Raw genomic sequence first — 26295 nt, 5'->3', positions numbered from 1 at the left:
CCAAGCTCTCCTGTGATCTCTGGTTGTCAGTGTTGGGGGTGGGGGGCGCGGGGGCTGACCTGGATCAGAAGCACTGGGTGTCTAGTCCCCAGCCTGGGAGCCCCCCTCTTCCGAGGCGGTGCCCTCTGTCCCTCTTCCCAGACACCGCCTCTTAAAACCTCCATGGCTTGGCCCCTCATCCAGGTTTTCCGGCTAAATCATTATCCAGCCTGCTCACTCCTCAATAATTTAGCTTTTATGTCCTTTTCGTTTTTAACAGCTCATTAGGATATAATTTACATGCCATAAGGTCCACCTGTGTACAATTCAATGGTTTTTAGCATAACCACAGAGTTTTACAGCCACCACCATACCTAAATTTAGAGCATTTTCATCATCTCAACAGAAACCCCACGCCCATTAGTTCATTTTAGCTCTCCAGCCCATCCTCCCTCCACCCCCTCTCCCCTGGCAACCACCAATCTACTTTCTGCATATGGATTTGTCCCTTCTGGACATTTCATAAAAATGAGATCCCACAGGACGTGGCGTCTTGTGATTTGCTGCTTTTACTTAGTACATTTTTGAGGTCCGTCCATGTTGGAACATGTACCAGTTCTTGGTTCCTTCCTGTGGACGAACACTCTTTCATTTCCCATACGCCATATACCGTGCTCTGTCTATCCACTCCTCAGCTGGCCCTCAGGTTTGTGGACGTGGCCCTCGGGTTCTTGTGTGAGCGGCTAGTAGGGAAGCCTCACGCTGGAGCTAGAGACCACGAAGAGTTGTCACCATGCATCGGTGCCGTGAGATGTTTCGATCGCCACTATTTTTAAGCAGCTAATGCGGTGCCCGGTGTCTTCCACCAAAATAGAATACTTCTTATCTTAGTCATGGCCAGGCTAGATATTTGACACCAAAGACAGCACTCTCCAGCACACAATCATAACAAGTTGTTGCAGGAATTAAGAAGCTGACCCGGGAAGTAGGTCGAAGTCAAAAAAAAAAAAAAAAAAAAAGCAGAAGAAATAGTTCTCCTAATGCTAAGGAATTTTAAATCTAGTTGGGCAAGTCTACAGCTAATGTGATCTTCAGTAGGGAAGACTGAATGCTTCCTCACTAATACTGGGAACAAGGCAAGAATGTCCACATTCGCCACTCATATATAACATTGTACTGGTCAACGTAATAAGGCAAGAAAAAGAAATAAAAGACATTGAAACTGGAAAGAAAAAAAAGTAAGACTTCAGCATTCTCAGATGACATGAGCATCCACATAGAAAATTCCAAAGAATCCACCAAAAATCAACTGGGAACCAGTCTGTTGGGTAACATATAAAGTCACAGAGTTCCCAGAGTGCAGCAGGGCCCGACATAACACAAAGCGAATGGCGGGAAGGTGAGGGAGGCACTGATTGTTGGGCCACTGGTGATCATGGGAGGTGAGGGGAACTGCTTTTCGTAAGAATAATTGTAAGAGTCCACTCCTTCCAATCCCCTAAGAGAGCCTGGGAAAATGCTGGGGAGAGAGACGTGTGTGTTTGTCTGGGTCCGAGCATGGTGAGAAGCCAGGAGCAGAAAGTGCCCTTGATGGTTCCGCCTTCGTTAGAAATGCTCAAAACTACCTCCCAGTGTAATGTTCAGTCATTTTGTCATAAAATAAAACCCAATGATATGCAGAAGCAAAGGTGCAGGCTTGAGTCAAACCACACTGAAAACCACAAGGGAGAAAAGCCAAGAGTGTGCAGAACCAGGCGGGGACCCTGCCCAACGATGGTTAAACAAATAAGCATAATTGACTACATACCAACCAAAAACACACACAACCATTTTGAATTCAGCTTTGAACACAGGCTGTTTTAGTTTTTAAACTAAGCAAGGATACACGGAACTGTGGGCTGGTCAAGTAGATCACACACTTCATAGCACAAAACCACAACTATCAGTTTCTCAAAGAACAATTAGAACCAAACCCAAGCAACCAGAATACCCTCTCCAGTCAACCCTCGGCACACGAACACTTCCTTCAGCCTAAGGCCCTGATGCAGACTGCAATTCTAATACTGAGCACAAGGTCTGAAAAGATGAAACAAGGGCATTTAAAGCTGGGGGTGGGGGAGGTCGGTTCGCAGGAGCAGAGCTGCTCCTCTCGCCAGGAGGGTGTCTCTGAGCTGTTTGCATGGCATCATTCCACACCTGGAAACCTTTCTGGTCGTGGCAGGAATGGTGCCACCCTCCAAACAGGGGAAGGAGAGAAGCCATTGGATTTTGGATCCCGTCCAGGGCCGCTCACGGTGTCTCTCCCGCAGCCCACAGCCAGTCCCACAAAACAGGCCAGGCGAGTCCCATTTGGAAGAAGGGAACACGGAGGCTCGGCGAGCCCCTTGACCAATGTCACACAGAGCAGGGAGGCAGGGAGGCTAACCCAGGGCTGCTGAGACCACTCTTGGCTGGGCCGCACGGGCAAATCCAGCTTACCCTGGAGTTCATTTACCTTTGTTCACTGGCCGTTGGTTTTTCTTTCTGTGTCTCCATCCCCAATCCCCCCCGCCAACGAAGCCATAATTCTTTCAGGGCAGGGACAGTCGGCCTTTTCTTTACACTCCTGGCGTCTACCACCAGCTGCCAGCAGGAGGACCCGTGAAAGGCATCGGTGGGGCACAAGGCTGCCACAAGCAACTCCCTCAAATCCCTCCGAGCCCCCAGGGAAAGCTGCACCGAGGTCTGTGTGTGGAAGACCTGGAAAGGCTCAGGCTGGCCGCACACGTCCCGGGCTGGGGCGGGGGGGGGGGGGGGGGGGGGAGACGTGCTTCTGTGGGAAGCCTGAGCCAGCGTGACCACGCAAGTGTGGAGGTCTGTCCCTGGGGCGTCCAGACGCAGCCACTCTGCTTCTAGGGCACAGAGGCGGAGGACGCCTGCCAAGCTAGACCCTGGGAAAGAGATGGTGTGAGGACGCGGGACAGGGGAAATCCACCGGGAGGGGGGGGGGGGGGAGCCGGGCGGGCGAGGTCAGGAGGGCGGGCACGCCGGCAGGAAGTGGCCCCAGGCTGCAGGGCTTGGTCCTGATCGCTCACGAGATATGGAAAGACCCAGCAATGTTACCGTGTATCCAAACCTCACAAAGAAGAAAATAAAACTATGACGTTTAGACTCCATCTGCCGGGGCTGCTTCATTTAGGGAAGGAGGTAGAATTATGCTGACTTTGTCCAGCTCTGAGAGGGACGGAGTCGGACAATCTTAAAAAACTCAGAGAAAAGTAAAATGTCTTTTGCACAGTCACCCTTGGCCCGAAGCATCCTAAACATCCAAGTGGGCAGCCTGTGTGTTGCTGAGGGTGTATTTACAAGCTACTCTTTCACGTGGGCGGTGGGCAGCAGCCTTTCAAAGCAATTTGGATGCAGGGGTGCTTGGCTGGCTCAGCAGGTTGGGCCTCTGACTTCGGCTCAGGTCACGATCTCGCGGTCCGTGAGTTCGAGCCCCGCATCAGGTTCTGTGCTGAGAGCTCAGAACCTGGAACCTGCTTCGGATTCCGTGTCTCCCTCTCTCTCTGCCCCTCCCCCAGTTACGCTCTCTCTCTTTCTCTCTCTCTCTCTCTCAAAAATAAACAAACGTTAAAAAAATTACAATGTTTCCGTTTGTGTTTCCACATGTATAGTCTATCTAAATTGGGAACTTTTATGAAATTTTGCAAAGCAAGGGCACACAAAAAAGCAAACTCGTGCAATCAAACACCATGAATCTGGGCTTGCCGCAGTCTTATCAGCGTGGTCAGACCCCACGGAGAGGACGGCCACCCTGGCCGCATTCTCCTGGATCCCAGGGTTTCCGGAGACAAGGAGCTGTCCCAATCGATCAGCTGTCAGAGCACTTGGCACAGCAGGAGTGTCGCTCACCCTCAGGCACAGCGACTCTCAAGACGAGGAGTAGGGCAATCCATTTAGGCGGGTTGCCCAAAGAGCCCAACATCCACTTACAAAGGAGCAAACGACGGAAACCGCATCACATATGCGGTGAGCAGCGCAAGTGCAGGGCGCCCTGGCCGTGGCACGTCGGCTGCCTCCGCATCCCGTCAAGGAACAAGTGCACTCTGCCTCCACGTGGCAACTCGTGCGAGATGGGACACCATGCAAAATGCTCCCGAATCACCTGGGCTGCAGATTCTCCCTGAGATCAGATGCTGACAAAGTATCACCGTCTCCTTGCCTACCTTCCAGGCATCCACAGAGCTGTTAATTTCTGTATTTTGTAACCTACAAAAGAGAGGCTGAGAAGGGCTGCTGACCTCACCCGAGGTGGGAAACCTCCCTGAATGACGAGCTGGGGAGAATCCATGATATTCTGCCCACCCCACAGCAAGCCACCTTGAAGAGGTGAGAGCAGGGGTCCTTCAAACAATGTTGCTAAGGCTGGAGAAAAGATCTGTCTTCCCAACCAGTTTTGCCAATCTGTGACCAACGAGCTGGACTTCTAAATATCCGGCAAATTTTTTTTTTTTTAATTTTTTTTTCAACGTTTTTTATTTATTTTTGGGACAGAGAGAGACAGAGCATGAACGGGGGAGGGGCAGAGAGAGAGGGAGACACAGAATCGGAAACAGGCTCCAGGCTCCGAGCCATCAGCCCAGAGCCTGACGCGGGGCTCGAACTCACGGACCGCGAGATCGTGACCTGGCTGAAGTCGGACGCTTAACCGACTGCGCCACCCAGGCGCCCCTCCGGCAAATTTTAAAAATGATTCAGGGACAGCTGCTCAGCAAAGACCCACGTGCGTCCCTGCCTGCTTCTTGACACTGTTTCTGAAGCTGGATCCCCAGTCTCCCAACTGCACAGAAGGGCACCTCCCTAATTACCCCACAGTTGGGGGAGGGGCCTCTTTGGATTGGAAAACTATGCCCATTAGGAAGCCAATGACTCCATATTGACAAGTTCAAACGGCTGCTGGCTTCTGAACTTCCATGCTCCTCTCTGCCATTATCCTGTGGGAACACAGGACTTTTTGTTTCCTTCTGAGGCACAGGGTGCTCTCCCAGCCCCAGCCTGGAGGGTGGCCCCGCCTGTGCTCCCCTCCCACGGGCCACGTGCGCAGGTTTAGAACAGGCACGTGCCCCCTCCCTCTGCCCGGAGCCAGCACGAACCTGGCTGTGGCAGGTGCAGGATGGCACCTGGTCCTTCTGCCCACCTCTTCACCGGCCCACCTCTTGCATTCGGCAACAAACGATTCTCAAATAGTGACATTCGTCAATGTCATACTTTAAAAGCCTTTGCCCCAGAAGTAGCATCTTGGTGAAGGTTCTTGTGCTCGAGGGCTAGGACCGTGCGAAAACATCCTTGGAGAAAGTGTCCACTGTAATGACAGGTAGTCCACACCAGAGATCCCGTCAAGTGCACACAGGGATCACTGAAGTCTCTCAATGCCCCCATACAGAGTCTGGTTTAGACCTACTTTGCAGATGGGAAGACTGAGGCCCAGAGAGGTTAAGTAACTTGCCACCGGGCATCCCACGACCAGGCGGTACAGTGGGACTCGGGACCTGGGCACAGGCTTCCTGGAGCTCCCAGGGAACTAAACCAGCTGCACTAGGGACTTAAAGACAAAAGGGCTCTCTGCCTGGACTGTGGAGCCTACCCGGGCTGTGGGGTTTGTCCACGTCCCCAGGTCATTCTACAGCTGTGTGGCCCAACTGGGGCTCTGAGCAGGGCTGGGCGCCCACAGCATGCTCAGCCTCTACCTGGGCCCTGAAGGCGAGAGGAAGGTGCTCACCTTGGGACCCCCCCTCCCCTCCTCCACTCACCCCCTAGCCAGCACCGGGTGGTAGGTTGACTGCCCTCATGCGCGTCCGCTTCCACGAACCTCTTTTTCTCTAACTGTGCGGATTTTGAGCATGGAAGCAGAGGTGAGGAGACAGGGCTCCCCAAATACACTTGTTCCCACACGCCCTCCCCTCCCCCAGCCAGCCCACCTGGAAGAATCTGAGGGACCAAAACAGGCGTCTGAGACTCAGCCTCTGAGCCCCCCACTTCCCCTGGATGCTCAGTCCCACCCGCGTCCAAAATCCAGTCCTGACACCAGGGGTCCAGCTTCCCCCGGGTGGGGGGGGGGGGGACATTACCCAGGGCTCCCAGCTCCCCGGGTGTGGGAGGTACGGATTTCACATTTTTTCCTTCAAAAAATTTCATGAGGGAAAAAAGTTGCTCGTGGTGGAAATGTACTGGCCTCTCAAACCCACATGATCACTGCTCTATAAATGATGGCTCTTTCTATTCTGCAATCGTGTGCGAATGAACATTTCTAATAGATGGAGAAAACCCGGGAGCCCTTGGCTTGTCAGCGGGTGGCACTGGTTCAGCCTCCACGAGGCCTGCTACGTCATACTGGGGTCATCTGTGAGTGTGCCCTCCCTCGCCCCACTCCACCATTATTTTCACAGGAAACAGGGTCTCACCTTGAGCCTTGGCCCCAGAGACCTCTCATTCCCTGGCTGCTGGCTCCTGACCCCCCCCCCACCCCACCCCATGTGGATACAGTAAACCAAGTCATGCTCAGCCACGTTCCCAGACAATGCTGACCAGTTCCCTTCCCCACCCTTGTGGACCCCAGGGTTCTGGTCTGTGAAATGGGCTCTGCACCCAGGGAGACCCGGGCTCCTCACGTCGGGTCCGAGCTTGCTGCCTAGAAACAGCAAACATCAGCATCTTTTTTTCCAGTTTGCAGGAAAAAAAAAAAAAAAAAAAAATCAGTAGGTTAATCCAATCACTTTCCTTTTTCCACTACCTCTTGCTTACTGGCAATAGAAGGACTGAAATATAAATTAACCATCAGTGGGAAAATGGGGACCAGCCAACCCCGGTGGCTCTCTGGGCCTGTTTTGGGGGCCTCACGAGCTTAGAGGTATCCTTCGATGGTGCACACGCAAGGCCGTGTCTTTCTTAGCGAACGCGGAGCGGAATAGCCCATGCGCTTAGAGCCGTGACTGGCCCGGGAGAGGCATCCACACTGAATGGGGGGATGAATTTCACGGTATTCGGAAGGAGGACCGAAGGACACAGGGACGATAAACCTGCACCTGCCCACGCATGTCTGAGGACCATCCTCATCATCCAGGTGATGCCGTAGGTCGAGCTGGACCCTCAAGTCGGTGCTAGAGGCCAGGTGTATCTGCCAGGTGCCGGCAGAGAATGGAAAGTTCCACAGACCACCTCTGAACACGACTAAATGTGTCCGCCAGCTGGGCGAGGCAGGGAAGAAGGTGGGACTGAGAACCGGCTCAGAGAGGGAGCGAACCTCATCCGAGCACTGCCTCCCCTGCGGGCCCCGTGCTTCTCGCTCTCCGCTGCCAGAGCCTTGATCGCATGTGACCTGACGCTGTTTCTCCTGCCTCGGGCAGGGTGGATGGAGTCCGCAGGGCTCCCTGAAAGCAAGGCCTGTTTCCCTCCTCCCCCTGCCTCCAGCCTGTGAAAGGTACTGCCGATGGGCTTACTGGGTGCACGACGACGCTAATGGCAACTGAAAACCGGATCGGATTCAAAAGATGTTGTTCTTGGTCTAATTAAGGTCTGGTGAGCCTCAAAGAAAATGATTTATCTCTAATATCTGGATCATTAACGGATGTTTGCAGGTGCTAATTTTTAGAATGCCAGTTTCGAAGGCCCCTGCCTTTCACCAAGGGGCCCCAGGCTTGTGATCAGCCTTAACCGCCAAGGCTTTGGCTGATGACCCTCACGCTCAGCTGTGAACAGCAGCGAGCTGCGGACGCCTGGGCAAGGCGAGATTTCCCAAGGCAGAGTAGGGGATGAGCCGTAGCGTTAAATAACTCTTCAGGAGGCCCATTATTCCCGTGGACCCAGAATGAGAGGCAACTTATAACGTGCTTCTTAATTTTAAATTATCTATTGTTGCTGTTAATTAAAATGCTAGCTACTACCCGTCCTATACAAATGGCAAAGGGACCAGCAACACATGCCCGTTCACCAGTGTTAACAAACACAGTTTTATTATCATATAAGAAGAGCTACCGTTCACGAATAGAGAGAAAAGCGTTTTTCCGATCAGACTGGTAGGGATTGGAAGGGGGGAATGTGCCGGAAAACCACCGTCTGGAGAGCGTCACAGAGCTTGGAAGTTTCCGGGGAAGAGCCCCAGCAAGCCACCCACATGCGGTTCACGGGCACGGGCACCCTCCTTCTCCAGGGGGCCCCTCCCCACTTCTAACATCAAACCCCCCTTTTGCAGCCCCGCCAAAGTCACATGGCGCTTCCTCTCCACGGTGTCCAGAGCAGGAACCTTCCAGAGACGCCTCACCCACACGAAACTGTTTCCACTGTCCTCCAGACACATCGTGGTCTCCCCGTCCCCCACTCTCCTCACGCTGCCCCGGCCCGGCAAGCGTTCCATCTCAGCCCAAACAGCCAGGAGCTCATCATGCCCACACCGTCCTCGACACCTCGTCCGAGCCTCCGGGCTCCCCTGAGTTTGTCCCTCCTGGCCGCCGTCCTCCGCTGCCCCATCCGCCTCGGTCTTCCTGCTCCAACCACACCAGCCACATAATATCGGTGGGCAGTGGATCAGGACTAAGTTGGACCACCTCTCCGCTGCCCTACGGTGCGGGCAGGCACAGTCCACCGAAGGTTACCCATGACAACAGCAAGGTGCGCACACTCACCCAAAGATACATAACCCGTAGCTAGTTTGGTGCTTTCTGCTGGGAAATCCTGTCATCTCTACCTTGAACTTCTTACGTGAACAATTCTACGCACATATCAGCAACTCAAAAAATACCAGTTGGGTCCATGAATAAATGCACTTACACCGGTGGCTACTGTTTGTGGGGTATCTACCATGGGCTTGTGCTGTGCCAAATGCGGAAGGTCTAGGGATCAAAACAGACACACAGACAAACAAAACACAAGCATAGGAGCTCTAGGTCACCCCCTCTGGAATTCCCAAAGACTGGCTTATAATCAGATCACTGATATGCAGGGGTGAGTTCTGTGACCACAGCCAGCCTGGGGGCTTTGAAACGTGGAAGCAGTGGAATCTAACCTGTGTTTGGCCAAAGTCAGGGCATCTTTCTCAGGAATGAGATTCCCAGGCAGACAGGGAAGCCAGAGAGTACCTGGAACATTCTGGAAATGGCCAATAATTTAAATCCTGGCTTTGAACTTGGAACAAGTCACTTAACCTTTTTTGAGCCTTACCCTCCTCACCTGGGAAATAGGAATAATAATCCTCACTGTGCTGGGCAAATAAGAGAGGTAATCCACACGAGGGACCCGGCGCTGAGCTCGGTATACAGAAGATATCCAATAAATCACAAGTACAGGTCTGGAATGTGAGGTGTGCTGGGCCTGGGATGCTGCAAAGGCGTTTGGATTCGGGCAGGAGCTGCAAGGGGGCTGCAGATGGCTGTAAGCCTGGACATCCCTCTCTCTGCCAAAAGGAAGGCCACTGTGGTGGCTGCACAGGGGAGAAAGACTGAGCATGGACAGTGGATCTGTGAATAAATATGGAGGCCACGCTGAGTCCAGGTGAGGGATGGGGAGGTGCCCCTGGGGCGGCGGCAGGAGGGATGGAGTTGGGGATAGGTGGCTATTTAAAGATCAAGGGGGCTGAGCCCACCTCTTACAGAATGTAGAGGAAGGAAGAAATCAAGGGAGACCTGGGCCTGACTTGGGGGCCTGGGTAAAGGGGTGGCCATTCCTCAAGACGGGGTCCTAGTCTCAGAGTTTCCAGGAAGTGAGTTATGTGGGCATCCCGCACAGACACCAGAGGAGGCTGCTGAGACTCAAAAAATATATTAGCATCATAATAAAAGGAGAAGAACCACTCTAAAAATGACACAATTCTTTTCCAGGAACCTGATATCCGGAGCAGAAAAGATGTTAGCTATCCTTAAGAAAGACTTTTTTTTTTTTTAATTTTGTTTGTAATGTTTATTTCTTTTTGAGAGGGGGAGAGAGAGAGAAAGAGAGAGCGCGCGCGCGCGCGCGCGCGCGCATGAGTGGGGGAGGGGAGGGGAGAGAGAGGGAGACACAGAATCCAAAGCGGGCTCCAGGCTCTGAGCTGTCAGCACAGGGCCCGGCGCGGGGCTAGAACTCGTGAACGGCGAGATCATGACCTGAGCCGAAGTTGGAGGCTTAACCAACTGAGCCACCCAGGCGGCCCTCCCCCCCAAAAAAGACTTTGAAAAGCAATAAACCAAGTGAGGAAAGATCGGTTCATCAACCAGTTATTTTGCGCAAATAACGACAAAAAGAAAGAACAACAAAAAATTTCAAAACACACCAAAACCCTGAAATATTTTAGTTTAATAACTTCCCCCAACCAAACTGTCAGATCTGACCCATTAAACCAGGTCAGTACTAAGAATCCATGTAACGTGCGCAGAGCAAAGGCTAGCTTTAAAACATGGTGATGGGGCGCCTGGGGGGCTTAGTCGGTTAAGTGTCTGACTTCGGCTCAGGTCACGATCTCGTGGTTCGTGGGTTCAAGCCCCACGTCGGGCTCAGCGCTGACAGCTCGGAGCCTGGAGCCTGCTTCGGATTCTGTGCCTCCCTCTCTCTCTCTGCCCCTACCCCGCTCACCCTCTCTCTCTCTCTCTCTCTCTCTCTCTCTCTCTGTCTCCCTCTCTCAAAAACAAATCAACATTAAAAAAATTTTAAACAATGTGAGGTGGCAAAGACTACCTTAAGCATCGAGGTAGCATCTTAAAGTAGAAAGACTAAGTATCTCCATCTAGTGCCGAGTTCATAACGAAAGGTGAGCTTTTGGAGACTTCATACATCACTGAGCTATTAACTAAACTGTCTCCAGGCTTCCGCATATACTCTGCTGAGGACAAGCACCTATCTCCCCCCGCTGCCGCCACTGAGAAAGTTCCGTGAACTTGTAATGAATCCCTCCTCCACATCGAAGAACACTGCAGTATTCACTCGGAAACAAGAACAGCATTATAGCACAAATATGCCTCACCCCATTCTGGAACAATGCGCCGTAACAGAAGTGTGATGTCGGACCTAGAAAGGTCTACCTAGAAAGGTCAGCCCTCCTCTTCCACGGGGAGGCAGTGCGTCCGTCGTTCTCAGGAAAAAGTTTTCGTTGTTTGTTTGTTTTTTTCTTTACGGCTCACGGAATCATCTTAAAATGCACGGGATTGAGTTGCTTCCGCAAACAGCCTGCGTAGGGTCAGGCATTTGGGCCAATGTGGAGATGTCAGAGGCTGGAGGGAGAGCCGAACTAGGATGTCTGCACACTTTGCAGGGACCCCTGGGGCCTCACCTGCCTCGTGCGGGGCTGGTGGTCTGTCCTGTAGCCCAGGTCTGAAGGGAGGGAGGGAGACCCAGTGTGTGTGTTCCCCTGGCCAGAGCCCTGCACACCATCGCAGTGGAAGGGTGGGTGACCTTGGGCGGGCCTCTACACAGGAGGTCACGGGCAGCTTCAGATGATGGTCCGAGGACACAGCATCGTATGAGCGAGCTTGCGAACCGTGAACGAGAGACGGTGAGGTCCAGAGAAGGGGCAGTTCTGGTAAGGACAGAAAGTCCAGGGCCATCCCCTGGGGATGGCAGGGGGGTGGGGCCACAGCACAGGGGTCAGAATGGCACTGACGATCCGAAGGCACAACACTGGACATTCCTCACACGGGAGCCCATCTATCCTCACAAGGACCTTGAAGCAAGTTGCAGGAAGTCGAGTGCCCAGGAAGAGCGAGGGCCTGAAACAAAACCCAGCAGGATGCGTGCCTTCCGCCCCTGGGCGAGAATGCCCCCAACATTAGGAAAACCCCATACTCCCGGTGCCCAGGCCAGAAGTTACTTCCCCCGGAGACAAGCTGTGTGCAGAGGAGTGCTCCCCCAGGACCACGGTGGAGGAAGTGGTCATGACCCAGCGACCAGAGGAAGGACACTTGCAGTGAAGCTTCCTCATGGTCAAGAAGCACCACTTCCTGGGGCGCCCGGGTGGCTCAGTCAGTTGAGCGTCCAACTTTGGCTCAGGTCATGATCTCACGGCTCGGGAGTTCGAGCCCCGCGTCGGGCTCTGGGCTGACAGCTCGGAGCCTGGAGCCTGCTTGGGATTCTGAGTCTCCCTCTCTCTCTGCCCCTCCCCCGCTCACACTCTGTCTCTCTCTCTCTCTCTCTCTCTCTCTCAAAAATAATAAATGAACATTAAAAAAAAAGTTGTTTAAACGCGCCATTTCCTTAAAAAGCCAACAGTTTATCTGGTGTGTCCTGTGAGGACCCCGAGATGTTCTTTTCCACCTAACCCTAAACTCAGCTCTAAGGTTCACGAGCAAATGCAAAGGAAGTCTGGCTCATTGAAAGCAGGGCTGGTTTCTGCAAAGGTAAGATCTCTGGAAGGTGAGTTTGGGAAAACTGCACCGAGCTGGACATCTGCACTCGGCAGGAGCCTAAGTGAGCACTGATGGAAACCCCACGGTCTGGCCATCCCAGCAGGGGTCCCGGCCAGCCTTCTGGAGACACCCGCCCTCCTGGCCCACATCTCTGGCCAGTTGAGAGCTGCGAGTCTCATTGCAGAGCCACCGTATGTCCGACAAGTGTCCTTCCGCTTCGACCAGACTGGAAATCACGGGCTTTTGAGGGTTGGCCCGAGAATCACCTTGCATTCGCCTCATGACTGGATGGGAACCTCGGTACCCAGGTGCTCATTCCGTCAAGAGAACCGAAACGCACCGTAGCCATGACGACAGCAAGGCCACGGCTACCGCACATGGGCTCTCCTGCCACACACACCAGGCAGACAATCATCTCCAAGCCCTTGTCACAGGAGGGGGGCGGGCTGGGAATGACCCTCCCCACCTCACAGAGAGGACACAGAAACTCCAACGACGGAGGTGACATCCTTGAAGTTCACGTCAAACCTTGTTCCCACCCCAAGTCTGTTATTGCAAGACCTGTGCTCCAACCGTTCCCCGGTCCCTCGGCCTGGGCGGGACTCCCTGTGCCCACGAGGGTCCCTCTGTATGGCGGACGTCAGTGGGGTGCGAATGTCTGCACGCGCCCCAGAGGTGTGGTGAGTGCCACATCAGCAAGGCGAACAGAGCCCACAGCTCGTGCCAGACGGGCAATCTCTGTGACACTCCAGTTCTGTATGACATACTGGCAGGCCCTCCGCGTGTGACAAGGGACACAGAGCTCTTTGCTGCTGTGTGTTAGACGGTGAGCCCTCCATGCTTGTGTCACAGATAGGGGACAGGATGATGACTCAGTTGCTTTTGCTACCACAATTAGTTTTAATGACATAGAAACCTATCTATCCAACCACTAGCCCCAGATAAGTTTCACCAGGGGTGGGGTGGGGGGAGAGAATGGTTTATTTCTGAAGTGACTAATTATTCAAAACATTCATAATTAAAATGAAATGTCCTTTCTCCAACACACGATTCCTCTAACAAGAACAGGAACGTCATCCGCCTAAAATCTTCAGCAACGAGGGGAAAATGTTCACAAAAGCAGCTATAATGAAAACTTCAGCGTCCATTGGTAAACTTAGCCCACTGTGGGGTTAATGAAAAAATAGTTAGAATAATCAAGCTTTTGAGTGTAGAATAAAGAGTTTGCGGGCGACATCCTTGCATCTGAAGCTATATAATATGTAATCGGGTGACAGAGGATATTTACGGAATGTCTGCTACGTTTGATGCATTTGTACAACAAAGTACAACACATCAGTTGTGGATGGTGGTGAGGGGACCCGCCCCCACCGGCCGGTGAGGGGGCGGGGACAGGCAACGAGGGTACAAAAGATCAGCAGTTTTTTTTTTTTAACGTTTATTTTTTATTTTTGAGACAGAGAGAGATAGAGCATGAACGGGGGAGGGTCAGAGAGAGACGTAGACACAGAATCTGAAGCAGGCTCCAGGCTCTGAGCTGTCAGCACAGAGCCCGATGCGGGGCTCGAACCCACGAACCGTGAGATCATGACCGAAGTCGGACACCCAACCGACCGAGCCACCCAGGCGCCCCAAGATCAGCAGTTTTAAAGGGTGGAAATCCAGCCCTGGGTGGTCAGAGACCAGGAGGAGAGCTTGCTCTGGTTCCAAGGAATTCTGCAGATGCAGACCTTTCATTTGCAAAGCGATGGTTATTGTGATGGAGTCCCTCACTGTCCTTGCATCTCAAGGGCCAGCTCTGAGGCCCAGGGTACTCTGGGTGCCCTGTAACAGCTGGGTTCCTGAAGGCCCTTGGAGGACAGGGTCCCCAAGAGCCCCTTTGTGAAGTGGCCCCTTCACATCTCCCTGGACTTTGTGTGTGCTGAATTTCCTGACCATTGAGAGCTGGGGAAACACCTTGGTTACATGCTATTCTTTGTGTGTGTGTGTGTGTGTGTGTGTGTGTGTGTGTGTGTGTAAGTTCCTCTATGAAAAAGCAAATAACTGGGGCACGTGGGTGGCTCAGTCGGTTGAGCGTCCGACTTCGGTTCAGGTCATGATCTCACGGTTCATGGGTTCGAGCCCCGCATTGGGCTCTGTGCTGACAGCTCAGAGCCCGGAGCCTGCTTCGGATTCTGTGTCTCCCTCTCTCTCTGCCCCTCCCCGGCTCATACTCTGTCTCTCTCTCTCTCTCTCTCTCAAAAATAACTTTAAAAAAAAAAACATTAAAAAAAGAACAAAAAACTGAAATGCTTTGATCATTCATGTCGAAGTTGCAAACTCATCCAAATTCTGAAGTTTCCAGGCAGGTGAAGAGAAGAGACCGCCATGCCTCCCTAACTCGGGCAGCCCCACAAGGCTCCGGGCTCTGGATCCGACCCCCATGAGCCCTTGGAGCAAAACTCTGCGCTCACAAACCAGAACGAGCACAGTTGCACAAAGCACCCACGGCGTGTGTCAACGGCTCACTCGGCTTTTGATTAATCAGAGTTTACACTCACACTGATCCTGCAGACATGTGATTTGATAGCAGAAAAGGCTCCCAGCCTGATCCCTTCCTCTACAGATGCTGATGCCACAGGACACTTGCATGTACATCATCTCCATCCTCACAGACACATGCGAGCCATCGGGGCGTCAAAAACCAAGCAAAGGAAGGACTCCCTCCTGTCACCCCAGGTCCTATGCCCTTTTGCTCTAGGTTGTAAAGAAACCGAGGAAGAGAACTCACTCAATCCTAATGGCAATGCATGAGCTTTCCATACTTAATTTATAGCCTCAGGAAAGTATTTTTTAATTAAGGGATTCATACGTGCTATGGAGATAAAAAGGGGATTTCTTCATCTTCTGGCAGGAAAAAAAATGGTTGCAAACCCCATCAACTGAATTACTCAGGCTTTCAAAAGAGAGTTGCCTTCGATTCTAGCTCCAGGAAAGTTTATATTTCCTGAAAAACTGGGAACATTCTTTTAATCTGACCAGAACAATACAAGCCATTGTGTTTTCATTTTTGCCTCGTCAGCCAGGAAGCTTCGGACCGAATTTTAAGGCACAGTTGCAATCACATGTTATCTCCAGGGAAAGGGAGCTGGTATTTATCGGATGCCTACTTGTGCAAGGTGCTCCCACAAAGTATTTTTAATTGAATGCTTGTAACCGCCCCGTTATTATGATTCCACGTTCATGGAGTAGAACACAGGGGGTGATGAGGAAGAACCCCGGAGCTCAGTCATTCAGCTAGCACGCGGATGAAAAGCACAGAGTATCAAGACATAACAAGGGTCATGCCAGCCTGCAGGCCGGAAACGGCAGGAGCTTCCAGGCACCGGCCGAGGGCTCCCAGGACGTTAGAGGCAGGATTCATCGGTGGCCAGGATGGACAAGCATGTTGTTGGGCAGAGCCCGGGGCTGGAAGGGGACCGTCTGTTGAGACAGCTGTGCCTTCACATCAGGTCCCCGCCGGTGGCTGCCGGGGAAGGTGACTTTGGAAAACCTACCTCCCCTCAACCTACTAGTGACTTCTCTTTATTGTCCTGACTTGTTTGCTCGAGCCCAGAGTGCACAGGACCTCAGCATTCACAAGACCCCCCAACACAGAGGCCGCATGACTCTGCTGAACTCCGTTACGGTGAGGCTTACATGATTGATTTACCCCGTGGCAATGCCTTCCCGAGCACGCACAGTACGGGTGAGCCGGTCATCGGCGGAGTGTGGTCTTCTAGGACTGGCCTACTCAGACACCTCTGTGACCCATACGGGACACACAGGCTTCCATAAGAGCATGCTGGGATGCACTCAAAGCCAAGCCATTGACAGTCATCGAAGATCTACACAGCTCCTTGTGTATCGTCGGTATTCAAGAAACCTTAAAACAAAATGGACTTTACACACTCCATGATTCCATTTACACAGAGTTCAGAAGCAGACAAACGGAATGAATGAATGTATGGTGTTAGAAGTGGGGACAGTAGATGTCCCTGGAAGGGACTGGAAGAGAGCACCAGGAGGCTGGAGTGGGGGCCTGGGCATGCGGCATTCCTTCACTCTGGTGCTGGTTACACAGCTGGGTCACTTTGTGGGAATGTGAGGCGTATACATTAAAAAAAATTTTTTTTTAACATTGATTCATTTTTGAGAGACAGAGAGAGACAGAGCGCAAGTTAAGTCGGGGAGGGGCAGGGACAGAAGGAGACACAGAATCCGAAGCAGGCTCCGGGCTCTGAGCTGTCAGCCCGACGTGGGGCTCGAACCCATGAACTGCGAGATCACGACCTGAGCTGAAGTCGGACGCTTCACCGACTGAGCCCCCCAGGCGCCACTCGAGGTGTATACATTTAAAGCTTACATGCACTTCTAAGTTTTAACCTGATCGACTGTTTTGGATCATGGCTGGAATTGCTTTTTATCCTGTATAAAGAAACAGACAAATTAACTAATTTGTCTTTAAAAAGTCAACTGAGGAATATTCTTGCATCATGCACTCCTCACACAACAGGGCGACAGACGACCGACCGTCAGCGTCAACAGACTTAAGGCTGGAAAAGGAACCGTGCAGCTGGCCTGACCTTGCCCTGGGAGTGTCTGTTCCTTTGCCACCGAAAGCCTGATTTCCAACAAAACAAGCTTGTGTACCTTCAGGCATGAAACTTTGTTCAAAAATAATTTTCTGGGGGCGCCTGGGTGGCTCAGTCGGTTAAGCGTACAACTCTCGGTTTCAGTTCCGGTCGTGATCTCATGGTTTCGTGAGGGGCTTTGCACTGAGAGTTCAGAGCCTGCTTAGGGTTCTCTTTCTCTCCCTGTCTCCCTGCACCTCCTCTACCTGTGCTGTCTCAGTCTCTCTGAAAATAAATAAACTGAAAAAAAATTTTTTTAATAAATTTAAAAAATCATTTTCTGATTTTTTACCATTTCCTTTTCAAAAGGGAATAGGGATCTCCAATTTGCACTTCAATCTTTCTTAAGATGTTGGTCATATGGATGCCCTTGAGCCTTCAGCTATGGAAGGATTGCCTCTCACGGCCGTGACCTGGGCACTGCCATCAGGGCGTGAGGATGTGGGGTCTGACCCGTCTTGGTCTTCCTACCAGACGAAGAACTGGGCTGCTGGCCTTGCTTTCTGAGCCATGGGGTTTCCACTTACAGAACGAGAGACGTCTGCCTTTACCCCAGGGTGGTACGTGGGGTGACCACTTTGCCCCGCTTTGCCCAAGACTGTCCAGCCTCACGCTGAACCCCCCGCGTGCCGGCCAACCCCGGAATGCCCGGAAAAGGGAGCGGCTGGTCGCCCCGTGGCACTGTGGGATGTGCACGGTGACCTTCCTAACAGGCGCCCTCTCTGGGGTCCGGCACATGTCACGTGCTCAACAAATACGGACGTTTTAGCATTACCACGACCACAGCCTTCTCCAGGAGGCTGGTGTGCATGTGTTTGGCTGTGGTATCTGTCCAAGGAAGCTCCCGCTGTCCCATCTGACCCACCCGGAAACATAAGTGATCGGACCTTTGAGCAAGTCTCCAAGTCTCTCCGGGACACGAGCGTCCAAGGTCCCCGCACTCCTGCCGAGGGGCTGTGCGGAGATCTGAGGCAGCAAGTCCAACCGACTGTAGACCCGGTGCGTCTGGCCTCCCGAGCTTCCACTGCTCGTGGAAGCGGGACGTCCACCCGCTTCTGGGGGCTGTTGGAGGTGGAGTAAAGACCGGTGTGCCGGCTCATGCTGCGTTCACCGCCCCGTTCGATGCCTGTGGCATCCACACCCAACCGGGGACACCCGCAGACCACTGGGGGGACCAGTGACCGCACGGAAGCCTCCGGGGGCCCGGGGACCTCAGCAAGAAAGCCGGGAGGGAGGCGGTGCAGGCAAAGGGGCCAGTGCAGCAAAAACAGCGCAGGTGTGCAGCCGCCGCCCGTGAATTCAGCGCCTGCTGTCCTGAACGGGACACGGCGCGAGGCCGTGGGACCCTGCGCTCGCCTGGGTCTGAGGAGCAGGGGCTCCAGGCTCAGCCCCTCGCTGCACCTGAGGAGGGGTCCCCGAACTTAGCTGAAATGAAGCCAGCTGTGTTCCTTACGTTTGGCCACTCACATACATGTATATTTACGCTCTAACACAAACCGGGAGAGGAATATAAAACAAAATCATTTAGGGGCGCTTGGGTGGCGTGATCTGTTAAGCATCCGACTCTTGACGTCAGCTCAGGTCACGATCTCATGGTTGGAGAGTTCGAGCCCCCATGTCGGGCTGGACCCTGTCAGCACAGAGCCTGCTTGGGACTCTCTCCCACCCCCTCTCTCTCTGCCCCTCCCCCACATGCCCTCTCTCTGTCTCTCTGTCTCTCAATCTCAAAATAAATAAATAAGCTTTAAAAAATCATTGATATATTTTTGTTCTAATATAAACTGTAAAAGGAATGCAAAGGGGAATCACGATTTCTTCCTATTTTCAGGGAAGGCAAGCACTTCTGATTAGGATCTGGCTCTCGTCTACCGCAAATACCGGGCAAGGTGTGGGGAGACCACGGTTTGTAACAGAAAAACCCCCCAAACTCCTGGCAGAGTGGACGTCCCCAATCCATGCTTTTTTCACATTTCCACAGGGACGTAAACCAATTTAAGTACTTAAAACAGCCACAGAAAAAAGATCCTTGCCACTCCCGTGACGTTTGGAATGATAACATTTAGGGGATCGGCAACTATTTCCTGCCGTTTGATGGGCATAAACTTTCATATGGAAGTTAAAATTAAAGAAGCTTCTGAAGAAGTCAAACCCACCCGCTGCAGTAGTGACCTACCTATTAAGGAAACGCATCTTAGACCGAATTTCAGAAGCAGAACGCAGGCTCTTCGGAAGGTTCTGAGAACCTGGGACGAGAGGCATTTAAAGCCCAAACGTGTTCACGGCATCTCGGTGTGAGAACGCAGGAAAGGCTGGCTGGCTGCACCTGTCATTTAGTTCCAGGGTGAGCCAGGGAACCCCCCACGCGTCCAGCAAAATGCTGACATCCGGGAGACTGCAGACAAGCCCGTGTTCTGAAAATTATACAACCGACTGTGAGTGCCCGGTGGGAAGGAAACTCTTCGTGGCACTCACTGGTGCAGACGCTTTTTTAAAAATCATGACTTGAACAGGGCTCACGGGCCCCAAAGTGACATTCCCGAGCGTCAGCAACCTGTACCTTCGAGAGAAGAATTAATCGCCGTACAACGCGAGCACCCTCGGAAAGAGGAAAGAATCGCCGAGGCACTTAGGTTTCTTAATAAAGAAGTCAATCTTTCCCTTAAAATTGAGAATTGTCCACAGTTGGCCAAGGGCTGAAAAAACGGAATTAAGAGCTTCATTAATTCTTAGAGACAGCTAGAAGCATCATCTATCAAAATACATTCGTGGACGTTTAAATTCAATAGAAGAAAAGGATACCTTGCAGCCAGAGCGGGCGATGGGCTGCAGTTACACTGGGTTCCGCTTCAAATAATTAATTTTGCAAGGAGGGGGGTCTCGGCAGCAAAGAGGCTGACGACACCAGATTTTAAGACCTAGGGGTCAATGCTAACCCTGACTCTTGCTTTACCAAAGGAAAACTGAACACTTTCACCAAGGGATGGAAACTTAGATGAAAGGTATGAGGCCTGACTTCTCCTCCAGGAGGGAGATGCCATCCCTCTCTCTCGGGCACAGAGGGACAGGGCAGCTTGGAGACGGATGCTGGGCCCAGAGCACAGTCTCCTTCCTTCTCTGTGCACAGCTCGTGGCTTTCCCGGAAGGCGAGCACGTGTTGTGCTCAGCACCAGGGCCGGCGGCCACACGCACCTGCAGGTCACCCCTGGCCCTGTGGCTTCTACGAGAGGCAGGACAACACTCCACTGCACTCACCCTCCACCTTCCTGGGACTGGAGAAGCGTCCCCTGGCCCAGTCTGGATGCGTCACCTTGTTTGGCCATTCATGCAGTGCAAAGAGGACTCTTTCTTAGGCATCGGGAACAAAGCGTAGTAAGTTACAAAACACTTCCCAACCACCTACTATGTGCTGGGCTCTGAAGATAGATACCCTGATGGGCCAACTCAGAAGCCCTTCTGGCTCTCGGGACGTTTCTAGGGTAACGGGGGAGACGGACATTCATCGCACGTTCTTTGAGAGAAGAAACATGAACACACATAGTTCTTTGAGAGAAGGCAACCCGGGCGGGACTAGCAGTCAGGGAGGGCTTCCTGTAGGAAACAGCCTTGGCTGAGAGCTAAAGAAAGAGTGGGAGTTGATTAGCTGCAAGCGGGAGCATTCCAGACACTTGGGCTGGCCAGTGTGTGCGTGCACAGCATGGACAATGGGCTTGCACCACAGGCCTTCAGCTGTCTGCTGGCCCCAGCAGAAGGGCAGGAAAGGACCCTCAGTATCACGGGTCAGCTACGTTTCCACATGGCTCACTGGGGCGTAGCAGCCATCATAATGGTCCTCCATGGACCCCCTTCCTCTGATGCACATCCTTCCTCCAACATCAGCGAATGTTTCTCGGCCCGTGACCCTCGCCCCTCTTAGTCGAGGCCTCTAGACAAACATCTCCGCCTCTGCCTAGGAATCTGAAGGCACCTCGGTCTGGTGTGTGGCCCCAGTCTAGCTCCTCCCCCAGGCCCTGGTTCCGGTGGACGGCAAGGTTCCGTCCTTCCTCCCCTTCCAGACGTTACCTCAGCCCAGGGTCTCTCGGCTTCAGCAGGGTGACATTTTGCACCTGAAGATCCTTTGTCACGAGGGTACGTCCTGTGCTCTGTGGGACGCTCAGCACCATCCCGGGCTTCCACCTGCTAAATGCCAGTGACTCCGGCCCGCCTCCCCAGCCATGACAATAAAACACGTCGCCAGGGTTGGCAAATGTAACCGCTGCCTTGGGCCATTCCCGACCGACACACAGGATCCCAGTCTCCTCCCGCTGGTTGTGGGCCCGCTGGGAACCCGCCTTTCCCGACCAGCTCCGGTCTCCGCTCTGGTCACTTTTGTCTGCGTTCAATTTAAAGGCCCTCCCTCAAGCCCTCAACGCAAGCCTGGTACATGATCCGTGTGCGATGGGAGCACTCCTGTAGCGGTACCCCAAATCCATTCCACGCCTCAGGGCTTGGCCCGTTGCTACCTTTTAAGATCGGACCGTGCCATGACCTTCCTCTAAAACATTCTGTGGATCCCCACTGACGTCTCAAGACACCAGGCTGGCGAACTACTTTTCCAAACCACGGCCGACTCAGCGCTGTGTTTGCCCTCCACTGACCTGAAACCAAAATGAGCTGCACACCTTGTCTTTCGCTGGTGGCAGCTACCTGTGATCCCAGAAGGAGCGTGGGCAGTGGCCTGGCACAAATTTATGGGGGGGGGCGGGGGAGACGCAGCGGGGAGGACAGGGTGCCCGATGGCTCTCTAGTGTAAAGCTGTGAGGGCCTCGGGTGGGCGGTGAAGACGAGGGCTTCACCCGCTCTAACTGGCCGGGTAAAGGGAACGCACAACCGAGGGCGCTTTCTCGGCCTGGACCTGTTACATGGGCAGCATAGACTCTCCCAGAGGCTTGGCCCCAGAGTCAGACTACAGGGAAAAAAAATCAACCCTCTTAATAACTAGCATCGTTAGTGTCCAGGAGACGGTGATGTGAGCAACCAGAGGGCTCCTTGGGGTCAGGGTTTCATTCCTCCTTCCCTCACAAAATGTGACGAGCCTTAACCCTGGGCACAGCTCCCTACCTGGCTGGGCACTGGAGCAGGTCGGGGTGCTGGGAGACCTAACACAGTCCCCACACCCCATGGGCGCCGGCCTGCGGGCAGGTGCAGGACGCCGTATCGGGGGCCGCCTCTCCCGAATTAGGGGCTGGAGCCACGGGCCGGGATGGCCAGACCGCCCACGACCCCTGCGTCCCAGCAAAGAGGAAGGACCGGACGTTTACCCTGTTTCCCTGTTGTTACATAGAACTTCAAGAATAAAAGAGATAATGCATGCTTGTTGTTGAATGAAATGAAAACGACCCAATAATTCCTGAAGGACAATCGAAAGTCTCTGTGCCACCTCCCAGAACGAGCATCTCCCCAGTGACTGCATGGGAAGTGTCACGCAAGGCGCGTCGCACATCATCTTTCTCCACTCACTCATCCGCTCATTCATTCACTCGCCCGCTCATTCATTCATTCCGCGGCAACCTGCCAGGTCCCCACGGCACGCCTGGCCCTGCCGTGCCTGGACCAGAGTGTGCATACATTCACGGCCACCAAGGGCAGTGACGCTAGGAGGGGACAGACGGTTAGAGACGCTAGGAGGGGAGAGAGAGTCGCACAGCGGTAAGGATGCCAGTCCCAGGGGCCGTGCGCTCTCGCCGAGAGAGCGCCTGACAGATAGCACAGAGCACGAAGGGGCGCCCCCCCTTGGTCTCCGCACCATATGCTGGCTTGAGGTCATTGTCAGGAGCCAGGGGGGCCCCACACCCCATCCCTGGGGTGTTGACCAGCCCCCAGTCCACGGTTGGCCTTTACCAAGCAGCCCCCCCTTCTAAATACAACCCCTGCCACACAGAGAGGCCTCTAAGGAAGAATTCTCAGTCCCCCCACCCCGGGTGCGCTACGAACGCCCCAACAAGCCGAGCGCTGTTCTCCTCTTACCTCCCGCCTGCCCGGCTCCAAAAAGGGGAGGCTGTCACCAGGAATGCCACGAAGCGGCTACGCTCCAGCTGGGGTGTTTCACTGAATGTCTAATCGCTCGCATTTGTGCGAGCTGAAAAAAGCACTTATGCGCCCCAGAGAAGGCCGCACACACACACTGGGCACGTGCAGGATAAGCAGAGACGCCTCCGAACCCCCGCTCGGCCTGGAGGAGCCGATTTGTTGGCATCGTCTGAATGCACACCCCCAGCAGAGAGGAGAGCTGGGAGAGCCACGGGCTTCTGTAGAAGGAAAAGTCACGTGTGGGGGCTAACGGAGCCGAGGGGTCACACATTCGGGCGAGGCGCGGGTGACGGCAAACTCACGCGTGTGTGGGTTAGGGTTCCAGAGATGATCTGGACCCACCGCAGGCTCCAGGCAAAGTCACGGTGCGTGCGTGTGCGTGCGCTCCCAGGGGCTCAAGGTCAGAGGTGACCCAGTGAAGCCGGGGCTGAGACCAGACCCCCACGAGACAGAACTTCTGGACGTGGATGCAGAGGAGCCAGAAAGAACCCCAGGGGGCCCAGTGTGTGAGGGAAAGAAGGCACGCCAAGGCCCAAGGTCAGGAAAAGTTGATAAAGGACCATTTATTTATTTATTTATTTATTTAATTTGTTTTATAAAGATTTTTTTTTCTTAACGTTTATTTCTTATTGAGAGACAGAGCATGAGCAGGGGAGGGGCAGAGAGAGGAGGAGACACAGAATCCGAAGCAGGCTCTAGGCTCCGAGCCCCACGCGGGGCTCGAACTCACAGACCACGAGATCATGACCCGAGCCAAAGTCGGACGCTCCACCGACGGAGCCACCCAGGCACCCCTAAAAAGGACCTTTTAAAGGAGCAGATAAGAAATCTTGGCCCTCAGTTAGAGGAGGCTTTCCTCACTGTTCCTTTCTCTTGAACTACTCCCTCCCTGGAATCCAACCCAGCATCGGCTTATGAGGTGTTTGCTCCGTGTGGGGCATGGTGTAGACGCTGTGGACTGACTGGAGGAAAGCCCACGCTCCTGGGTACATCCCACTTTGCCCTCAGAGTCCACTTCAGAAACCGCCATCTGACTGTGTAGTGACAGGCATCCAAATCCCCAGACGCCAGGATGCAGGACTGGACGAGTCAACACGGTCAAGACATCAATTCTTCCCAATGTGATCTACAAATTCAACGCAATTACAATCAAGATCCCAGCAAGCTATTTTGCGGATAGTGACAAACTCATGCTACCATTTGTGCAAAGAGGCAAAAGATCCAGAGTAAACAACACGATACTGAAGGAAAACAAGGTTGAAGGACAGGCCCTACCGGGTTCAAGCCTCGCCATGAAGCCACAGTCATCAAGACAGTGTGGTGTGGGCACAAATATTAACAAATCGGTCAATGGAACAGGACAGAGAGCCCCAAAATAGACCCACATAAATACAGTCAACTGATCTTTGACAAAGGAACAAAGCCAAAACAATGGAGGAAAGACGGTCTCTTCAACAGGTCATGCTTAAGCAACTGGACGCCCCCTTGCAAAAAAAAATGAACGTAGACACAGACCTTAAGTCCTTCATAAAACTTAGCTCAATATGGGTCACAGACCTAAATGCAAAACTGAAAACTATAAAACCCCTGGGAGATCACATAGGAGAAAACCTAGATGCCCTTGGGTGTGGCGATGCCTTTCTAGATGCACCATCAAAGGCACGGTCTGTGAAAGAAAGAACTGGTAAGCCGAACTTCGTGAAAATTAAATATTTCTGCTCTGCAAAAGGCAATGTCAAGAGAATGAGAAGATAAGCCACAGACTGGGAGAAAAACATTTGCAAAAGACACATCTGATAAAAGACTGTTACCAACAACACACAAAAAAACTCTCAAAACTCAACAATAAGAAAATAAACAACTTGATTAAAAAACAGACAGGGGCACCTGGGTGGCACAGTCTGTTAAGTGTCTGACTCTTTTCTTTTTTTAATTTTTAATTTTTTTTTTTTTTTGAGAGAGAGAGAGAGACAGAGAGAGAGACAGAGACAGAGACAGACAGGGCATGAGCAGGGGAGGGGCAGAGAGAGAGGGAGACGCCGAAACTGAAGCAGGCTCCAGGCCCTAAGCTGTCAGTACAGAGCCCAGTGCAGGGCTCGAACTCACAAACTGAGAGATCATGATGAAGTCTGACGCTTAACTGCAAACGCTTAACCAACTGAGCCACCCAAGAGCCCCGAGTGTCTGACTCTTGATTTCATCTTGGGTCATGATCTCACGGTTCATGTGTTCGAGCCCCATGTTGGGCTCCATGCTGATAGTGAGGATCCTCCTTGGGATTCTCTCTCTTTCTCTCTTTCTCTCTCTCTCTCTCTCTCTCTCTCTCTCCCTCTCCCCACCCCTCTCTGTCTCTCTCAAAATAAATAAACTTAAAATAAAAATAATAACTTCCAATCCTTAAAGAAAATGAGCAAAAGACCCAAATGGCCACGCCCTGAGGAAGTATACAGGTGACAGATCAGCAGGAGAGAAGACGGTGCACACAGATGTCATCAGGAAAATGCAAATTAAAATGGAGAGATCTCACCACCCACCCGGTACAAGGGCCCAAATCCAGAACACTGACAACACCAAATGCTGGCAAGGATGTGAGGCAACAGACACTTCCGTTCATTGCTGCGAATGCAAAATGGTGCAGCCACTTTGCAAGACGGTCTGACATTTTCTCACAGAAACCGTAATTTTATCATACGATCCAGGAATCGCGCTCCTTGGCGTTTACCGCAATGAGTCGAAAACGTAACACTGACACGGACAACTGCATACGAATGTTTATCCATCATTTTGCCAAAACGTCGAAGCAACCAAGAAGCCCTCTGCTAGGGGGATGGATGAGTAAACTGCGAGGCGTCCAGACAATGAACTGTCATCCAGCACTAAACCCAAGTGTGGTACTACCAAGCCAAGACGCGAAGGACCCCACGCCTGTGCCGAGCGAAAGAAGCCAATTTGAAAAGGCTACATACGTGTACGATTCCAACTACATAACGTTCTGGCAAACGTTAATGAAGACAGAAGTCAAAGGCAAAGCCATGAAGACAGTGAAAAAATATTAGCGGTTGCCAGAGATGAGGAGAGAGGGAGGGATGAATCGGTGGCCCACAGGGGATTTTTAGGGCAGTGCGACTATTCCACAGGACGCTAAAATGATGGATACGTGTCATGTGCATTTGTCAAAATCCACAGAATGGATGTCATCAAGAGCGAACCCTAATGTAAACCATGGACTTGGAGACGTAATGGGGTGTCTG

The 26295-nt window shown here is 52.7% G+C and overlaps 1 protein-coding gene across 10 annotated transcripts in view; it reads right to left on the bottom strand.

Annotated features, from left to right (window-relative positions):
* The window catches only part of PTPRE (protein tyrosine phosphatase receptor type E), a 162101-nt gene that overhangs the window by 97681 nt on the left and 38125 nt on the right, over window positions 1–26295 (bottom strand). For 3 of the 10 annotated variants that reach the window (XM_058698119.1, XM_058698120.1, XM_058698118.1), the window contains exon 1: window positions 60–190. The exons of 4 other annotated variants lie outside the window; for them this stretch is intronic. In XM_058698119.1, the coding sequence (XP_058554102.1) occupies window positions 60–179 (120 nt within the window). In that variant the 5' untranslated portion in view covers window positions 180–190. Of the gene's footprint in view, window positions 1–59; window positions 194–26295 lie in introns of those variants that run through there. 3 more of the 10 variants (XM_058698117.1, XM_058698115.1, XM_058698116.1) reach the window with 2 other exon arrangements.

The sequence above is a fragment of the Neofelis nebulosa genome, chromosome 13 (genome assembly GCF_028018385.1).
Source record: "Neofelis nebulosa isolate mNeoNeb1 chromosome 13, mNeoNeb1.pri, whole genome shotgun sequence".
Taxonomy (NCBI): Eukaryota; Metazoa; Chordata; class Mammalia; order Carnivora; family Felidae; genus Neofelis; species Neofelis nebulosa.
The sequence above is the reverse complement of the archived record's forward strand: the minus strand, read 5'-3'. Positions and strand labels throughout refer to the sequence as shown.